The sequence below is a fragment of the Copadichromis virginalis genome, linkage group LG2 (genome assembly GCF_057382275.1).
Source record: "Copadichromis virginalis isolate Kocher_CV1m ecotype Utaka linkage group LG2, C_Virginalis_male_GT1.1, whole genome shotgun sequence".
Lineage (NCBI taxonomy): Eukaryota > Metazoa > Chordata > Actinopteri > Cichliformes > Cichlidae > Copadichromis > Copadichromis virginalis.
In genome coordinates this window covers 38,975,054-38,995,771 of record NC_140619.1, presented here as the reverse complement: position 1 = coordinate 38,995,771, position 20,718 = coordinate 38,975,054, and the positions used below count along the sequence as shown (strand labels likewise).

The 20,718-nt window shown below is 40.9% G+C and overlaps 1 protein-coding gene across 2 annotated transcripts; it reads left to right on the top strand.

Moving 5' to 3' along the window:
* Window positions 1-143: 143 nt before the first annotated feature.
* bod1l1 (biorientation of chromosomes in cell division 1-like 1) lies at window positions 144-16,741 on the top strand. 2 transcript variants are annotated; one of them, XM_085434126.1, is made up of 30 exons: window positions 144-395; window positions 994-1,118; window positions 1,195-1,385; window positions 1,498-1,992; window positions 2,833-2,982; window positions 3,095-3,261; window positions 3,427-3,523; window positions 4,849-4,975; window positions 5,072-5,132; window positions 5,227-7,507; window positions 7,582-7,652; window positions 7,773-7,878; window positions 8,883-8,993; window positions 9,073-9,116; window positions 9,231-9,282; window positions 9,375-9,439; window positions 9,526-9,595; window positions 9,783-9,841; window positions 9,938-10,013; window positions 10,255-10,286; window positions 10,408-10,558; window positions 11,187-11,275; window positions 11,443-11,554; window positions 11,894-11,934; window positions 12,038-12,116; window positions 12,231-12,310; window positions 12,437-12,533; window positions 12,713-12,860; window positions 13,171-13,242; window positions 14,916-16,741. In XM_085434126.1, exons 1-30 carry the CDS (start codon window positions 279-281, stop codon window positions 15,043-15,045), a joined length of 5,496 nt encoding a protein of 1,831 aa, XP_085290252.1. In that variant the 5' UTR covers window positions 144-278; the 3' UTR covers window positions 15,046-16,741. The 2 variants fall into 2 exon arrangements, with proteins under 2 accessions (XP_085290252.1, XP_085290243.1); XM_085434117.1 differs by having other exon boundaries at window positions 11,894-11,952.
* The last annotated feature ends 3,977 nt before the right edge of the window (window positions 16,742-20,718 follow it).

The following is a 20,718-nucleotide window of genomic DNA, read 5'->3' as shown; positions in this document are numbered from 1 at the left end:
TAAACCTGGCTAAAATAATAACTAATTCGCCTAATGTCTATTTTTTTTAACCGTGGCGCTTTTATTTTGATATAGAAGAATGCTTTCATAACTCTTCCGGTTCAACTGAAGCGGCTAAGGTTTTCTTTTGACAGGACAGGCGGTGTTTCCGGGTCACCCTTGCTTCGAACTTCACAAACCATAAACAGAAGGCTGGTGCTCTGTGATCGGAATTTACCTGATGTATTGACAGCCTTATCGCTTTTAGTCACCAAATTCTAAGCCAACTAAATTGAGACATGGCTGGTTTACCACCGGGAGATCCGCAGCTGGTCTCAATGATCGTAAATCATTTAAAAACCCAGGGACTCTTTGACCAGTTCCGGAGGGACTGTTTGGCAGACGTTGACACAAAGGTAAGCACTAAAAGCATGCTCATAACACATTATTTGACGGTGTTTTACTTAATGAGTGTAAAATTCAGTTTAGGGGACTATCTGTTGTGCGTTATCTGTATTTTTGTTGAAGCTGTTTTGACACTGGGGTCTCAGCTTGGCTACAGAAGCTACCTTTTAATTGAGGCTACTAAATGTGTGTACTACTGTATGTCCACTTTCGCTACATCCATTAAACTTCTCTGTGGTTTCTCCTTTCCCCCCCTGCCTGGCAGTTAAAAATTCAACATCCTTTGTCCAGTGTATCCACTATCCCTCTGTGCATGTCCAAACCATCTCTGTAACTTTCTCTCCAATACACTCAACCTGAAATATCTCTCTAATATACTCATTTCTGCTTGTCCGTCCTTGTCACTCCCATCTACGGTTCTGCCACCTCCAGCTCAGGACTCCTGCTTTTTTTGTTCATCTCCAAGCCATTCCTAAAAACCTATCAATTTCAACTGTTTTTAGTCAGGTCTGAAGTCTCATTTCAGCATGTAATGTCCATTTGCAGTGATGTTCTCCTTTGTGTGCCTGGGAGTGATATTTGTAATGGAAACATTCAAATCTTTTACAGCCAGCCTACTTGAATCTGAAACAACGAGTGGACAACTTTGTCTCCAATCACCTCTCCAATCACACATGGAGCCCTCATTTGAACAAAAACCAACTGAGAAACAACATCAGACAGCTTGTCCTGCAGTAAGTGAGACATAGTATTCCTTCTCGTTCTGGCTTGTCGACATTAACTAAACTTACCGCAATCTGTGTCTCTTAGATCTGGGATGCTGGAGCAGGGAGTGGACAGGATTGTGGCCCAGGTGGTGGATCCTAAAATCAACCATATCTTTAGGCCGCAGGTGGAGAGGGTTGTCCGTGAATTTCTGTCCCCTGGCAGCTGCTCTGAGGAGCCACCAGCCCCTCTGCTTTCAACAGAGGTCAAACCAGACAGCAGCATTCCTGAGCAGGGTACACAACATTTTATGATTTTTATCAGCTTGCAAATGTCACGTGTGGATTTATATCTTTGATTACTCTCAAATATTTTAATATTTGAACAAGTGTCATTTCATGTTTACAGCCTCAACATCGACTCCAACTACCACTGCCAGCGACGCCATGTCCATCCTGGACACTATAACTTCTCTAAACCAAGAAGCTAGCGTCAGAGCCAGCTCGGCACCCGAAAAAGCACGTAAAAGTCAATCGGCAGATGACTTCATGCAGGTGATGGTGGAGGATAGCGAGCAGGACATGAGTATTGTTGAGGAAGGTGACAGTCACCAAGTGGTAAAGCCACTGGAAGAAGAAGAGGAAGCAAAACTGTCAGCTGAGGTTCAGGCATTAGAGGTAAAGACAGAGGAAACACAGGAAGAGGTGGAACTGGGAAAAGAGCCGTTAAAGGAGGATGTGAAAATGGAAGATGAGGAGTCTGTGGCTCAGGAGCAGACAGAGGATGAGAAGGATAAAACAGCAAGCAAAGTCAGTGGAAAACCCTCAGAAGAAAAACAGGATGATGATCTATTGAAATCTACAAGCAAGGCTAAACAGAAGGCCAGAGAGAGGATAAAAGAAGGTGAGCTGCAGCATCCTTTGTTTGTTTTTATATTTCAATTCAATTCTTTATTTATTTGTCACATGTAGTTATAACTAGTACAACACACAACGTGTCACGTTTATATTTATTTAGCATTAGAATAGAATAGAATTGAATAGAACAGAATAGAATTCAACTTTATTGTCATTGCACACGTCACAAGTACAAGGCAACAAAATGCAGTTTGCATCCATCCAGAAAGTGCTTTAGCAATAATATGATGTGTTATGAATATACTATAACTATAAATGGTAAATGGCCTGTATTTGTATAGCGCTTTTACTAGTCCCTAAGGACCCCAAAGCGCTTTACACATCCAGTCATCCACCCATACATTCACACATTGGTGATGGCAGCTACATTGTAGCCACAGCCACCCTGGGGCGCACTGACAGAGGACTATAAGTATGTACAGGCTATAACTGAAGTGAATGTACAAGCTATGAACAGGTTATATGTATGGTTATAAATATGAAAATCTATAGCAGATTATAGATATACAGTTGTGAGTATTAATAAACAGTTTTAAGACCATAATTATTGTATTGTATGATTGTCTATACAGCATTTACATTCCCTACTTCACATTACTTTGTACATTTGTCACAGGGAAGGGATTTATATGCATTTTCTTATGGTGGACATGGCTTTAATGCAAATTTACTTTACACAACAAAAATGTGATGATGCCATGATTCTGTGCTTATTTGGACAAGTGAAGAATTTAAAAGATATTCAGGTTTTCACTTCGTTACCTTATCTTATCTTACACTTACACTTAAAAGAAGTTTAAAATCTCTAAGTACCTTTTTCCTGCAGAGTATTCTTTGGAGGACTCTGACCTGGAAGGCCTGAGTGACATCACAGTGAGCTCTGTCCACACCAGCGACCTGTCCTCATTCGAGGGGGAAAGTGAAGATGAGCAGCAGCTGTCTGATTCTTCTGAAGAGGGCGAGCTTCCACCTGATGGTCTCTGCCGGCAGCAGGCTTTCTATTTTTGAATAACATCACCATTAGTTGGAGCACTTTGAAAATATTTTAAAATATTTTTTCTGTATGTACTTGCTTCTTTTTCTCCCAGATGAAGGTGAGAGGGAAGAAAAAAAACACAGCACTGGAGACACAGGAGATGAAGACAAAGAGCGTAAACCTCGCCGCAAGGCCTATGTTCACAAGCCCTTCCTCTACTCCCGTTACTATAGCGACTCAGATGATGAGATCACTGTGGAGGAACGCCGTCGTTCTGCGGTGAGCTATTTAAATGTTAACATGTTACGTGCAGAGATTTAAAACTTTTTCTAGTTAAATGAAAAGCTTAGATCAATGGACGGTTATAGACTGAACACATTATGTCTTATGGTGTCATCTGCTGTCTTTTAAGTACATTTATTTAACAAACTGGGGTCCTTCCAGGCGAAGGACAAAGAAGAACGGCTGCTCAAGAGACAACAGAACAGAGAGCGAATGGAAGAGAAGCGCAAACAGAAAGCAGCACAGGCTGAAGAGCAAGGTTTTTATGTCATACACACTTGTGGCCTTCAGTGTTTCTTCATTTTCCTCATCTTGTGTATTCTACTGTTTTAGTTTAGTTATATACTCCCTGCCCCATGCTTTCACGGGACTGCAAAGAGTCCACCCACATATAAAATAGCAGAGGACTTACCAAATTGCTGGCCTGGAGGATTCAATGCCAGTGCCAGAATTTCACCCTGCGGTCAAAGTTCAGAGGAAATGCAAAAACTAGACTCTTCGGGCCTCAATTAGCATGTTAAACATTAAAATTAATGACAGTGCATTTAGAAAAAGGCTGCACAAGTTTGGCTCTTGTGGAGGAACGGTTTTCAAGAGAAAGCCTCTTGCCCCTAAACCACAAGACTGAGGTGGAGGTGTTCAGCCCTAATGCATTGTGCCATTCCTGCAAAAACTAAATGCATCATATTAGCTGTCAAACAAGGCGATGGAGAGGTGACGATTTGGGCTGCCTTGCAGTCATTGAGTTCAGCATGAACTCCTCTGTATACCAAAGTGTTCAAGATTTAAAATGTTAGGCCATCTGTCCGACAGCTGAAACTTAGCTGACACTATTTCATGCAACAGGACAATGATCCTAATCACCGCAGCAAATCTAAAAAAGAATGACTGGAAAAGAATCAAGGTTGCAATGTCAAAGTGCAAACTTGAGCCTCACTGGAAGACTGTGGCGGGATCTGAATGAATGCCTGCAAACCGCAATGAACTGAAGCAATGCTGCAGAGAACAGTGAGACAGCATTCCTCTAGAATAATACAGTAGGGTTTCTACCGTACAGTATAAAGTGCTATATAAATAAAATTGATAAATGTGAGACTGATAAAGTCTTCCAAAAATTAGAATATCAACTTATTGCTGCTAAAGGTGGTTCTACAAGCTACTGAATGACAGGGTCTACTTAACTATTTATAGGACAGCATGGAGTCCTGAGAAAACCATTTTGTGTGTACATAACACTTGGGATGTGCTACATTTTTACAGCACAACCCCCCCCCTAAAAGATTAGTTTAATAAAGAGTTGTTTGTGCCTACAAATTTTGTGTTTTCCTTTGATCTATTTGGGATGATCACATGTTTTTTTTTTTTTCGTTTTTTTTCGTTTTTTTTTTTTCTTTCAGTCGAGTTGTCTGGATGTTGTCCAAAAATAGAAAATTTATACTCATATTTAGTTCAAACTTCACATCACAAACTCCGTAAATTGTATTCCCTTGGCCAGGTTGCATATTTGTCCTTTATTTTCTCCTGGAAATAACTTTGTGTACTTGTAACATCTGCATGACGTAAAAGGCTCAATGTCTTCCACAGATAACAAAAAACAAAAGAGCAGCGACTCCGCTGCCCTCGAAGGCCCCGGAGCCAAAGAAGCCCGCAAAGAGAGGAAAGTTCTGGAGAAAAAAATGGCTCTCAACAGGAAGAGAAAACTAGACTCAAGGTGTGTAAAGGCTTGGACACAATTTGTACAGTAGATGCTTTTTTTTTTTTCTTAATATACACCGTAAAAATGAACATATTAATTTTACTTTTTAAGGAAAGAGGGAGATGTTTCAGGCAAAAAGAAAGGAGACACGAGAGACGCTGTAAAGAAAACGGTATGTAAAAGCTAACGTTGATGAAACAGATTTCAGGCATCAGGTTTTCATCATGAGTTGTAACTCTGTGTTTTTCATTTATTTTTGAAAATAGGAAGTGAAATCTACCACCTCAAAGACACCACAACATAAGCTGATGAAAAATCTGTCCGAACCTTCATATTCTGATGAGCGATACAGAGGGACAAGCGGCAGCATCTCAGAAGATTCCAGCGATGCAAAGAAGATAGCTGACAAAGGAAGGACACACTCCTTCATCTTGGAGCTGGAGCTAGGCTCCCAAGAGGCTCTCAGACAACGATCGGTTGGAAAATTTGACCGTCTGTCTCACAAAGAGCTTCACTCCAAAGAACGCAAAGAGAAAGAACGCAGCTTGTCCGATGAACGTGCCAAGCTCAAACAGAAGCAGGAGAAAAAATCTGAACATCAGGCGGATGAATCTCAGCAGAAGGAAGGCAGTGCTGTTAAAGTATCCTCTGAAGAGAAAGCTGAGAAGAAGCCCAAGATCAAAAGTGAGAAGAAGATCACAGGAAGTACAAAAGAAGGCAAGGTGTCTGAAAATGTTTCTGAAGACGGAGGTTCTAAAGATCCAAAGAAGGTGAAGACTTCATCTGTGGAGGCTATCAAAACGGAGAAGGACAAGAATAAGGACAAAGATAAGATCAAAGAAAAGGAAAAGGCCAAAGGGGAGAGAACCTCAATTAAAAGTGATTTCAAGCAGCTGCTTCGCCCTGATTCTGCAGGTTCCTCTGAGGATCGATCCGACATGGAGCCTGAGTCAAACAGCAGCAAGAAGAAAGATAAACACTCCAAGGACGTCATGAAAAAGCCAAAGAGCCACAGTGAGGACAGGCCTGGAGATAAACTCAAATCTAAAACTGACAGTAAAGACAGCGAGAAGGAAAAAACAAAAGCAGATCAAGATGGACAGAAATTACACAGGTCAAGCTCGGAAAGTGACAAAGATCCAAAAAGGGTCAAATCATCGGAAAAAGGAAGAATTTTAGAAAAATCAAAATCAAAATCCAAAGAGGAGGCGAAGACTCCAGTGCTGCCAAAGACGGAGAAGAGAGTTCACAGTCCGGATGTCAAAAGTGCAGGGATTTCATGCGTCAGCAAACCTGAAGCAACAAAAGAGAAGAAGAAAGAGGGAAATGCAAAAGACCAGAGCAAAGTCTCTGAAGAATCTTCACAGGAGAGATCTGACAGTAAAAGTGCAAAGAAAAAGCTGGAGAAGAAGGATAAAGTTTCAGAAAAGAAAGATGAGAGTCAAGAAGAGAAAGCACCAAGAGAGGAGAAACTGGAAAAGTTGGATAAATCCCCTTCGGTTTCCTCTCTGAGTCTTGAGACGGATGATCTGCCAAAGAAACGACCTCTTCTCCAAGACACAAGCACAGACTCCGATCCCGTCACCACCACCGTCACCACGTTGTTCTCAGACGATACCTGTGACGCCTTGAGCGACATCACCCCCGAGCCGCCCGAGGGAGAGACGGAGTCACGCCTGTGCGAGATGCCAGCTGTGCCTGCAGAGGCCGACGCCCTGCTGACTCTTATGGACGTCTGCACGTCAGCAGAGGCGAGACTTCCACCTGAGAACACCCGAGAGGATGTGACATCCGAGATGGAGCTTCAGGATGCTGATATGAAGATGAAAGAGGCAGCTCTGACTCTGCTCTCCATGGATCCCGACAGCACAGTGTCGACCAGCTTACTGTGCCAAGAAGCAAGAGAAGAGTCGGCGGTCAATCCGCCCGCCCCACAACCAATGGAGACAACTACAGCTGAAGAGGAGCAGCTTCCTCCTATGGAAGTGCACACGGCTGCTGAAACTGAGTCCCCGGCTGCTGAAACTGAGTCCCCGGCTGCTGAAACTGAGTCCCCGGCTGCTGAAACTGAGTCCCCGGCTGCTGAAACTGAGTCCCCGGCTGCTGAAACTGAGTCCCCGGCTGCTGAAACTGAGTCCCCGGCTGCTGAAACTGAGTCCCCGGCTGCTGAAACTGAGTCCCCGGCTGCTGAAACTGAGTCCCCGGCTGCTGAAACTGAGTCCCCGGCTGCTGAAACTGAGTCCCCGGCTGCTGAAACTGAGTCCCCGGCTGCTGAAACTGAGTCCCCGGCTGCTGAAACTGAGTCCCCGGCTGCTGAAACTGAGTCCCCGGCTGCTGAAACTGAGTCCCCGGCTGCTGAAACTGAGTCCCCGGCTGCTGAAACTGAGTCCCCGGCTGCTGAAACTGAGTCCCCGGCTGCTGAAACTGAGTCCCCGGCTGCTGAAACTGAGTCCCCGGCTGCTGAAACTGAGTCCCCGGCTGCTGAGCCATCACCAGTTGCATCTCAAGAACCCGATGAGCTTGCTGATGTAAAATCAGACATTGCAGGTTTGTGCCATTGTGTATTATTGGCTGTAAAACAAGTAAGAATAAACCAGAGCTAAACATGTGTCTCTTTACAGATGAGTCAGAAAGCACAGAGGTAAACATGGTCATTTCAGATGTTGAAACCTCTAAGACTTTGGCTCTAAAGGTAAATGTCACAGCTCCAACAAATCAAAAATATGTAGTTTAACTATACTTATACTTAATCTGAATATTTTGTCAGTGGTATTTTCTGAGTTTCTATTGTCTGATGTTTTCTCTATCATAGGAGGATGAAGCTACTGCAGATGAAATTCCTTCAAAAGAAGCTGAAAATACTGAAATATTTCCTGAAATGCAGTCGGATGAGAAACCAGCAGTACCACCTGAAGAGGGTATACTTTCTGATCTGTCATGTTCATTAAATCCAGATCTGCATAGCTGAGTTCCAGCTGTTGAATCGCTCACTCTGTAGTGCACAGTGTAGCGGGGAGCCATTTGTAGTGCACTGAGTACGTCAGAGGTGATGTATGTGTATGGTCAGAAAATAAATCCGTTAGAGATAGACTTAATGTATAGATGTCTCCCCGAAATCCAAACCAGAAGCATATTTAATAATTTAGCTGCTTGTTTAGCAATTCATTAAGTTTTAATGGTTTTGAATGACTTGAAAGATTAGTGATTAGTCTCCTGGCAGCTCAGCAGGTCAGAGACTGTTTGATGATTTCCGAATAGCATCAATAGTGTCCCCGAACATGATTTTTCACATTTCTTTTCTCATGTGTATTGATTGGCATTCATATACACAAAATCAATATTTTCCACGAAATCTGCATTTTGGGAGTTAGAGGAGTTGGTGGTTTGGAAAAAAAATTCAAAAAAGTTCCAGTGACACATGTTACAGATTTTTCCACATCATTTGTTTTTAATATTTTATTTTTAAAGGAGTTATTCATTGTAAATACATTAGTTGTTTAAGTTAAGGCTTTAAAAATCATATGGCTATGGTTAGAAAAAGATCATGTTTGGGTTCAAATGTAATGGTTACTGCTGTTGGTACTAGTAGTGACAGTCCCATTCATCCTCGTGTAGGTGGATAGAGTTCAGCTGAAGTATTTGCAATTGCACGTGTTTGCATATGTGTTTATCCAAATGCACTGGCCAGGGTTCTGTTATTTGTTCATGTAAAATTAGTAACATTACATCCAAACGTTGTGCAAAATACCTCAGTAGCTACTGAGTCCATTATTTTGCAAATACCCACTGTCTCAGTGGGAGAGAGAGTGAACAGTTTGAACACAGACCTCACATCTTTTTCTTTTCTCGTGATAATACAGCGGTAACTTATTTCCTTTTACATCAGTGTCATAGCTTTATATTAACATAATACATTTTCCAGCTGCTGTTGCTGTGTGTGAAACCGAACAGCCCACAGGAAGCACAGAGGAAAACACGGTGGCTGGTGTTCCCAACACCACTGAAGAATTTACTGAAACTCCTGGTGAACAAGGTGAGCGCTGAAATAAGTTACTGCAGAGAAAAATACAATGGTGTGTTTGACTGACAAATAACTACATCTCATCATAAAGAACAACCAGAGCCAGATGATGTCGTCACAAAGGAAAACCTCGAGGTGAGTAGTGATCCACAATACCCTGAAACAAATTAGAACTGTTTATTTTCATACATTTGTTTGTATTTGTATGTTTTTTACAACTCAAACTCAGTCATCTTATTTCAACAACAGGCAGAGGAGGCGGCAGGTGACGAGGATGGGACCAAGACGGACATAATTAACAGTAAGTTTGTCTGCAGATGGTGAATATTTCAGATAAATTCATAAAAACACTTTCAAAGGCTGCCGTTTTAACCTCCTTGTTTTCACCACTAGGTGAAGCTGAGAGTAAGTCAGTGGAGGAAGGAAATGTCTCAGCAGAGAAAAGCGATCCACAGACTGTAAGTGTTTAGCTTTTACCCCTGCTCACTTACATGTTACTCATCCTTAACTGTTTAATCTGATCAGTTTCTCCTGTTTGGTTTAGATGGAAACCAGTGTCCCAGACAAGACTGAGGAGGCCAGAGAATCTGAGTCTAAGCTAGTCAAACAAATCAGTGAGTCAAGTGGCTCCTTTGGAAAATTACTCACACTTGTTGAGTTTACACTGCTGTATCTGGTTTGAAACATGTTGCCAGAGTAATGCTTTTAAGAGGATTACATTTTGTTTCTACATGCTCGGTACTTGTCAGCTGGTCCTTTTACAGTTAGTCTCAGCTGGTCCTGCTTGTTTGAAATTTCCAGGTAATGTCTCCAGCGCAGATAGCCAAGATGATGAGAAAGGCTCAGATCTCTCAGAAAAGGTAACTCTCAGAAGTTTTTTTTTTTTAAATTCATTCAAATGGATGTGCAGAAATATAGAACAATAGTCTGCATGCAAACACTTTTCTGTTCTGTAGGAGGAGAAAACGGAGGGAAGAGGAAGGCGGAAACGAAAGCTGTCCAATCAGAAAGCTGCAGCAGAGAAAGAGTCTGGTATGGCAGCTGAGATTTATTTCTTCACCTAATTTCAAAATACAAAGAAATTAAAAGACAAAAGGGTGATTGGTAAAAAATGATTTTTATTAATTGGTTAGCTGAAGACAATGGCTTCATCACAACCCTTCCAATAAAGTCAGTAAACAACATGTTAACCAGTTATGACCACTGAAAAGTGTCCTTCACCAGGTAGAGTCTAGTTAACTAATGCATTGACTCTGTTTCTTTAACACATCAGGTGAGGAGGCGAATGAGCAGCTGCCTGCTGAGGTAAATAACGCTTCATTCACTTCACCTTTATCACAAATACTGTTAAGAATACAAAAACAATCTCTGCTTGTGTTTAAAAATACACGTTTGCTGTTATTTTTATCTCCGGGACGCTGAGCAGGACAAGCCAGTGGAGGTAAAAACCCCTCGCAGGGGACGATCGTCCAAACCCACAGAGGAGGAGACGAAAGACGAACCAACACAAGTGGAGAAGTTGGAGGAGACTCCGAGCCGCAGGCGGAGACGATCAGCACCCAAAGAAGCCGCAGCTGGTAAGCTGCTCACTTTAAATTAGTGTTCACTGTTAATGTGCGAAAAGGAAATGACCTGAAAATAAGAAGAACAGTTGTATTATGTAGAAATGGATTTGGCTTTGGACACACAAACTGAACACAGGCGAAAAAGCTGATGCACTTTATGGAGGGCTATATCTGCTTCTTTAAATGAATATATTATTTGTGTTATTAGATAATTAATGCTTCTTTAGCTTCTTGGGTACTGGGATCTGTTATTCTTTTTCCTGCTGAGAAGAAGAAAACAGGCTTAAAAGCGAGCGGCAGGAGAAGTGAAATGACTTGATTCAGGCAAATGAACCGAGCGCCTGCTCCTAGTATAAGAGAAATAATGTTTATTCAGTACTGTGATTTGTGCCAATCTAACTTAGAAGAGTTCAGTGATTAAAAAATGTGCAGCCTAATAGGAAATGAGCGTAGTAGGTTCCCTTTAACAACATGTTGAATAAGTATAAGATTTGTTTTTTCTCTAGATTGTAGTTTTTTGCACTATAAAGTGGTTGCTGAGTATAAAATAATGTACAACACAAGCTGTTAGTTATTTTTTTTTCTTTGAGTTTTGCTCTTTTTTTTTTTTTATAAAATACATCTTTTTTTTGAACCTCAGATAAGCAGAAAGAAGACGAAAATAAAGTTGTTGAAAGTCCCGAACAAACCTCATCGGAGAAAGTTGCAGAGACGGAAGCAGTGGAAGAGGTGTGTTAAGAAAATCTCAGCATGTCCGTAATATTTAATAACACGTGTCGTTACAGCTTCTTTGCCTTTGTTTCTCATGTGACATTGTTGGTTTACTTTGATGTTTTATCCTTGTAAGAGTGAGTACATTAAGTGTTTCTTTTGTTGTTGTTTTTTCCTATTCTTAGAGAACTGAAGAGAAAAATGAACCAATCAAAAGTGAGGTCAGTCTGCTGCCGTCTGTTCCAGAGGACGGCGAAGGAGCAGCAAGTGCCAAATGCAGCGATCCTGCTGACACCAGTGAGTCTGGTTTTTAAATGTTATATCGATAACAAGTGGGCCAAACCTCAACAGCTTCTCATATTAAGAATTTTCAAATTATGCAAGTGTGTCGATGAATATGAGCTTGTTTGGTTTTTTTGACAAGGGAAAAACAAACAGGAACTTTAAGTAATTTAAATGTAACTTGACTTTGTACTGTGAATGATTGATAGTAAATGTTTGGTGTGAACTTATCTGGTTTCTGAATTGGGCCATGAAGGAAAGGTTTGAAAACTAGCGGCTTAAAGAAAGTCTGGAAATAAGTGAGCTTTAAGATACTTAAAAAAAATTAAATGTTTTGATTAATCATCATTGCAGGTGAACAAACAGTGGAGACCAAAGAATCGGAGGAAATGGAGGTGTGTGAATGTGTGGAGGTGAGATTTCTTTATCTGTAACTGCTCTCCTTCCAGTACGCATTCAGCACCCTCCATCTGAATTTCTTCTTGTTTTGTCCTGCAGGAAGCTCGAGCTCCGGAGGAGGTGGTGCAGGACAACAGTGGACAGGAACAAAATGAGCGACAGCCTGATAAAGACAGTGGTGAGACAGCACTCAGGCTAGCTGTGTAATTACCACAGTGGTTCATGTGTTTTAAAAACATCTTCAGTTGTGAGTTTGCAGTCTTTGTATCTCAGGTTTATTTATTTTTTTCAGGCTGTTCCCCTTCTGCGAGTCAGTCAGAGGCTCACGAGGATGTAAAAGAGCAGAGCTGCAGCGAGAAGAAGACACAAGACGTATGTTTAAAAATGATGTATCTGCATACTTTACTTTTTATAATGAGGCTGATGTTTGTGTAAGGACTTTTTACCTCAGTCACAGTTCCCAGTGTATGTTCACTGACCTTTTTAAACTCTTCCAAGGGCGGGGAAGAGCAACAGCAAGAGGACCAAGAGACGACTCCAAAGCGGACTGGTCGGAGGGGACGGCCATCAAAGGCAGCAGCTACAGAGGACTCAGGTAAAATGTGATTAAAATGGAGTCAACAGGCTGTAGCAGTCAATGTGAAGCTAACACGATGGTAGGATATAAGATTATTTGCTGTGGATGAGTGCTTCAGTGATTCTATAGCTCCATCTGACAGACCTTTTATATATTTAACCAATAACTCCTGCAACACTTTGTCATCTTTCCCTCAGATAAAAAGGTCAAAAAAGCAGAGGAGAAGGACAGTGAGCAGAATGAGGAGGAAGAGGAGGAAGATGAAGGTGAGAAAGAAGGAGAGGAAGAAAAAGAAACTGCAACTAGAGCCACAACACGGTTGGCTTCTCGCCGGGAAGCTGAAAGGTAATTTAAACGTTATCTGATGGTTCAAATTTCAGATTTCCAGTAACACCAAAACAGAGAAATTGCCAAAAACCTGCAGATGGGTTAAAACAACATATTTTTTTATTGAATGCTGAGCAATAAAATTCACCTGAACTGTGAAACTGCAAAGTTTCTCCAGTGTTAACGAATGAGTGTTTGATTGTTTTGGAGCTGAATATTTGCACCTCGAAGGCATCGTCGCTGTCAAATCATATTAAATAAAATCAAGGGCGATTTAGTACTAAAGCAACAACTGTTGTTTTGTATTTTTCTTTTTACTGTTCCCCAGAAACAAGCCAAGTAAACCATCCACCCGGGCAAGCAGACAGAACGGTAAAGAGGAGACCGCAGCTGGCACACGGTGAGCTTCAGCAGCACGAGCGAGCTCAGTCGCTGCTCTGTGAAAGAAAACATTTTGCCAAAAGATTTCCTGGAATTTCAAGATGTTTTTCACTTATTAGCTCCTAAAATAAAAATAAGTCTTCTGTAGAACCTGAGCTGTGTTTAAGAAAGGTAAATCAAACAGCGGCAATAGGACTTCAGTATGTAATTGATTAATATGATGATGATGATGATACTAATTTGGGTCATTTGGCCTCTTCATGTAAATAGTGTAACGGTTGCGCTGAAATCTTTTGTTTAAATTTGCAAATGAGCCATTATTTATGTAAACGTGTGCTTTTCCAGAATAGAAATCTGAAACTGCATAAAACCAGATGCAAATTCTTCTTCTTTTTTTTTTTTTTTTTTTTTTTTTTTTTGTAAATTGTCGTTGATGGTTTTTAAGGCAGGGATTTTGAATCTCTTCTTAATCTAAACGTAGGATCAGCAGCCACAAAAAGTCTGATTTATTTTTATTTTTTCTTGTTTTGCGGAATAAAATGTTCCAAGATGACCTTTGTGTAAAAAATAAATAAATAAATAAAAATCCAGATTATAAATTGGAAAATTCGGTAAATGTTTGTATCGTAGTCGTCGCTTATTTAATGGAAAGTAGTATTTACTTGAAAGCGTTAGATATTTTGGCAACTAGTTAAAAATAGTCACCAAATTATAAGTATGACTCATTTTTAATGACATATGCTTAGATTTGTAGAAATGGCAAACAGACACAACAGAATCTGTATTTTGACCGTTAACTTCCAAGGAAACAACATAGCGAAAAATATCAAAAACTGACCAGAGATTCAAAGAAAAACACATTTTTGCTTGCAGTGCTTCACCTTGTGTGATTTCTATTTATTTATTTTTTAATTTATAATTCAAAGGTGTCCCAATACCACTAACATAAACAAACAAGAAGAAGGTCAAATAATCATTTAACTAAATTAGCTACATTAGGAGTAAGAAATGTGGGTTTTTGGTGGAAAAAGAAAATTATTTAAATTTTTTTTTAATCACTAAATTTTTAGATCAGCTAATTATTTTATCTCTAGATTATGAATTTAAAATAAAACTTAAACTTTGTACAACTAAAATCGCTCATTGGTGGAAAAAAACAGTTGAATATATATTTTTTATTTTTCTTTATTACAAAGTAGTACATTTAATACTTTATCAAAATTTAGTTTTAAGACAATAATTTAAAAACTGTTTCTCCGCATCTATGGTGTCTAAACCAGCCTGCGTTTAACTTTAGCTTGTACACTTTTTTGATTCCTTCAAAATAAAATTAATCTAGTAGGCCCCAAAATAAGGACTTCAAGTCTTGTTTCTATTTTAAACTTCTAGACTCTAGAGTTTATGGATACAGAACGAAGACCCCCCTCTCTCTCTCTACTTATTCTCCATACTTATTTTTTTTAAGGAAACAATACTTTCCTCTTTGTTAAATTCTAGCTGGCTTTTTTTTCCCCTTCTATTTTCAACTCTGTCTCCAGCACCGTTTTTCAAATCCAGAGATTATGTGAACAAGCTCCACTGTTTCTACACGTATTAGTTATTGCATTACTTTCCCCAAATAACCGTATATTTAACATGAACACGACTCTTGAACAAATGGATTGACACTTGCTCCTTGTTTCCCTCCCGCAGCGGGACGAGGGGCCAGGCGGCAGCAGCTGCAGCGAAAGGGGGCCGTAAGCGGGAGACCAGCCCTCCTGCTGTGCGAACGCGGGGAGGACAGAAATCAGAGGAGCCCCCTTCCAAAAGAGCCAAACGCTAGGATGCCTGACAGCGGCACAACGGTTTGCCCCAGCGGTGTTGTTTTTACACTCCATATTTGAAGAGCCTCTGCAGTCAGGCACGTAAAGCTGTTTCTGCTTCGCTGGCTGCAGATATCGAAGAGCTCTGGATAGTATTATACACTCTCCTCTGATGGTTGAGTGTAAACCTGAGGATCTGTGTAAGAATCCCCCAGAATACCTTCTGCAGCTCTGCACACATATGGTTTGGATCAGACTTCATATTTCACCATTTATTCAGTAATGCCCAGTGAGTATTTCAGCCCAATCAGAAGCCTAATGTGCAGCCAAGTTGTGCTTTGTGATAAAGAGGGTGAAGTCTGCAGATTGTGTCTCATATACACACTTGTACGTAGAAATCAGCAATTTGTGAATTTTATAAGTGCATTTTCATTCTGTGAATGAAACAAGATGTTTTACTCCTAGTTTTTTTTTTTTTATGTAATAGTCAGAAGTTAAAGAAAGGATTTTGGTTTGGTTTTTTTTGTTTTTTTATTCCACATTTTAAATTGATTTAAGACCTCAAAGACGGGGCAAAACTTGAAGAGTCTTTCATTACATAGTTTACTCCTGGTTTTTACTCACTAAATGAAGACCATCTAGTTATTTTTATTGTTACACAGTTAGCCATCAGTATGTATTAATGTAAAGCCGGAATTTCAACAAGTTTCTTTTTTAAATATATATTAAAAAACCCACAAATAACATATTTGTTGTTCCCTTGCTACATTAAAAGCACCACAAATCAATGTTATATGATCTAATCTTTTTCTTCTCAAGCTTGCAACTGATCCACACCGGAGCTGATTAAAACCAAAAATGCTCACCTGATTGTTTCACTGAAGCTTAGTGAAGAAATATCCGCAAAAGGAAACTCAACCACGCCGCTGCAGTCTGTGTTTATGAAAAGATTACACACGGCAGAATATACAGATTTTTATTGATTCACCCATATTATGTCTCGGACGTTATCTCTGCTGTTTCCTAAATAGATGTGCTGTCTGTGATGTGTAAATAGCCGAAGACGAGAACCAATCGCCTCAGAGCGGAGAAGAGGAGAGGACATTCCTGCCTGCTAATGGGGGATAAAACTGACAAACTCGGAGTGAAATATTCCACCATCATTAACATGTTAGGGGGCTCTATTCGCCGCACCTGAACCTTTGTGATCCACAAAGCACAGACACAGAGAAGAAGAAGGTTACAGAAAGTCGGAGCTCTCAGGTTGAAGTTTTCCACCCATTCCTGTGGATGGCCAAAGGTGTACCTCTCTCAGGTATTTCCTGGTGCTGCAATCCAAGCATTAACATATTAGCCCAACGACTCTGCTTTAAAGGTTTGGATCAGCTTTCATTTAGCCACCAGGTCTGGCAGACAAACAGCGCTCCTTTCACTTTCCGATGCCGCTGGAGCAACTTGAGATGTCATTTTATTATAGTCGTTTGCATTGTAGTCCAAAGCTAATTTTTGCATTTGCTTTGCAGTTGCTGACTATCAGCTAAATATTTGAGGCAGATTTATTAGCATCAGGTTTTATGGATGAGAGGGGAGGAATACTTTCAGCTGACCTCGATTTTATTTTTTTTATAGAAAATAATCGTCTAGATCTACTCACTGAGCTCCTGCTGCATAAATCTGAGCCGATGTTGACCTGCTTTTAGATGTTTTCAGTGTGCTGTACCTGCAGTACTTTTCCACATCCTGGGTGAACAGGGCTCTCAGTTCATAATCGCAAGTAATGTTTTCCAAAATGAATCCATAACTGCAGCAGATGGTTGGCGCCTGTTACGGGTCCACTGTGAGGTGGCAGCCAGTGTGATATCTGAAATAATTAAACATTTAAGATGTTGCTGTCATCAGGAAAGTGTGACATGTTTCCACTTTTCTTATATGCAATCCACTGACATGATGTGTTACCGTACATCAAAAGTAAGAACGGATATTCCCATTTTTCTAATAGTCGCTTTTGCAAAAGATTGTATAATTAGTCAGTTTTAGTTTCATTATTTATTGTCCAGGACCATGCACAAAATATTGATCACATAGAAGAAAAGCTCCCCTTTATATGTACCAGATTAAGCGACTTAGTTGGGACAGGTACACACAATATTAAACAAACCATAAAATAAAAATGAACCTGAAAACAAATAGTTCAATAATGTATATTTGTTCTCTTTTTTTCTTTACTATAGAGGGTAGTTAAATGAATTTATTTTAAAAAGTTTTTTTTTTTTATCTTAAATTTATCACTGGATAAAAAAGACAAACGCACACAAACCAGTTTTTAACATCCAGCTGTTAAAAAAACAGAAATTAATTATATTAATTAGTTATAACAGAGGGTTAAAAAACAAAGTATTGTATTAATTAAGATTTAACGTGAATCTCCATTTTATTTCTACTATATACACTCACTGGCCATTCCTCAGATTTTGATCCATGCTGACTTGATAGCATCACACAGTTTGTGCAGATTTGTCGGCTGCACATCCGTGATGTGACTCTCTCGTTCCACCACATCCCAAAGGTGCTCCGTTTGATTGAGATCTGGTTACTTGGGAGGCCAACTAAGTCCAGTGAAGAAACTAGTTTGAGCTTTGTGACATGACTCATTGTCCTGCTGGAAGCAGACATCAGACCATGTGGACACGGTCAGCAACAATGCTCAGGTAGTCTTTGGGCTTTAAACAATGCCCACTGGGTACTAAAACTGTGTTCTAAGGTCAGTGAATCCCAGGAAGGCGGCAGGTCCTGATGGAATACATGGAAAGGTTCTCAGAGCATGTGCTGACGAACTGACCGGAGTCTTCACTAAAATCTTCAACCTTTCCTTGTCATCAAACACCGTCCCGCCCTGCCTCAAAACCTCCACCATCATCCCCATCGCCAAGAAGACAGCTGTGGTCAGCCCAAATGACTACAGGCCTGTTGCACTTACGCCTGTAGTGATGAAGTGCTTTGAGAGACTGGTCTGTCAGCACATCAGGGCCGGTCTGCCTCCCACTCTGGACCCCCACCAATTTGCCTACAGGACAAATCGTTCCACCGAGGACGCTATCACCATAGCGCTCCACACTGCGCTGAGTCACCTGGAGCACCGAGGAAGCTATGTGAGAATGCTCTTCCTGGACTTCAGCTCAGCATTCAATCATATCATCCCGGAGATCCTGGTCCAGAAACTGTCTCACCTGGGACTCTCCACCCCCATCTGCCTCTGGATCAAGGACTTCCTGACAAATAGACCACAGTCTGTCAGACTCGGCCCCCACCGGTCCAGCACCATCACACTCAGCACCGGGTCTCCACAAGGATGTGTTTTGAGTCCCCTCCTGTTTACGCTCTACACATCCAACTGCTCCCCTACCCATCTCTCAAACACCATCATAAAGTTCGCGGATGACACCACAGTGGTTGGACTCATCTCAAGGGGGGAGGAGTCGGACTACAGAGATGAGGTCAACAGACTGACTGAGTGGTGTTCAGTTAACAACCTCCAACTGAACACCACGAAAACTAAAGAACTTATCTTGGACTTCAGGAAGGGCAGAGCAGACCCGGCCCCACTTTACATTCACGGGAGCTGTGTGGAGAGGGTACACTCCATGAGGTTTCTGGGCGTGCAGATATCTGATGACCTCTCCTGGACTGCAAATACTACAGCGGTGGTTAAAAAGGCCCAGCAGCGTCTCCACTTTCTGAGAGTGCTCAGGAGGAACAACCTGGAGGAGAGGCTGCTGGTGACATTTTACAGAGCCACCATAGAGAGCATCCTAACGTACGGCATAACAACATGGTATGCAGGGTGCTCAGCTGCAGACAGGAAAGTACTGCAGAGGGTCATCAACACAGCCCAGAAGATCACTGGCTGCTCTCTGCCCAGCCTGGAGGTCACTGCAAACTCTCGGTACCTCAGCAGAGCTGGCAATATCATCAAGGACCACTCTCACCCCAGCAACCAACTGTTTGAACTATTACCGTCAGGCCGACGGTACAGGTCACATAAAACCAGGACAAACAGATTCAGGGATAGCTTCTTTCCCAGAGCTATCACCGTAGTAAATAAGCACAAAAACAACTGAACCTATTCCATACCGTCACTGTCATTATATTATGCTGCTATTCATACTGTCATTATATTAATGCTGCTATTCATACTGTCATTATATTATGCTGCTATTCATACTGTCATTATATTATGCTGCTATTCATACTGTCATCATATTAATGCTGCTATCCTGTATATATTGTACATACTATTGTTTGAGTACTTACGATTGTTTTTTTTGTACTTTTTATATTTTACATTTATATTTATTATTGAAACTTGCACCAAGGGAGTGGCACTCCAATTTCGTTGTACTCTGTACAATGACAATAAAGGCTATTCTATTCTATTCTATTCTATTCTATTCTAAAACTCTGACTATAAAATATCTTCCACAGCATTACACTGGCAGCCTGAACAGGACAGGATGGATCCATGGAAAACTCTGACTCTACCACCTGAATGTCCCATCAGAAATTGAACAAAAAAAAAAAAAAAATCAACATTTTTCCAATTACTGTTGTCCAATTTTGGTGAGCCCGTGTGAACTGTAGCCTCGGTTTCCTGTTCTTAGCTGACAGCACCTGGTGTGGTTTCCTGCTGCTGTAGCCCATCTGCTTTAAGGTTTGACATGCTGTGCATTCATGCTCTTCTGCACCTTGGCTGTAAAGAGTGGTTATTTGAGTCAGTATTGTTTTCCTATCAGCTCAAAACAGCCTAGCCATTCACCTCTGACCTCTGCCATCAGTGAGACTTTTTCAGCCAGAGAACTGCTGCTCACCAGATTCTCTTTTTTGGACCATTCTCTAAAAACCCTAAAGATGGTTGTGATGGAAAAAAATACCTTTCTTTCTCATTTAACTTCACCAGGTCATCTTGACCATGTCTACCTGGCTAAATGCACTGAGTCGCTGCCACATGATTGGCTAATGAGATATTTGCAGCAATAAAAAGCTTAACACATGTACCCAATAAAGTGGCCATGACTGTATAGTTTTTGAAAAGGGTGATGTTAGAACTGGTGCTGATCTGTACTCATCTTTTACTATAACAGTAAAAACAAAGCAGAAATCCCAAGTAGTAAATCTTGCATTAAAACTTAATTTAAAAATTATGAGAGACGGTGTGTAAAATTAGCAGTGGACACAATTATTGTTTCCAATATTAATCGTATATGAGGCGTCCAAAGCTGTGGATAAAGGTGGAGGAGTAAGGTGTAGATTTACTCCAAAATGTAGAGTAAAGCATGAGGAAGTACAACAAAAAGGGATTTACCTACTTTAGTAATGCACAGAGAAGACTGACCCTGCAAAAGGTTAAAAAGCCAAAACAGTTTTCTGGTTTTGTGAATGAAGCTCGGTGTGCTGGAAAAAGGTTGCACAATGTGTTTTTGACTTTCTTTAAAGCAGTTTGGGATTTTTCACACTGGGTGGTACAGGACCTCTGGGCTCTGGCAGGACACGCTGCACCACCTTGACCTCAGCGCTGGCATCTGAATCTGACAGGTAGAACAGAAAACTCGATCCAGGACAACAACAACAACGTAAACTGCCTCACGTCTCCCTTCGTTCCCCCCTACGCGTGCCTGCTGGTGGGTAGCTGTTCAGTT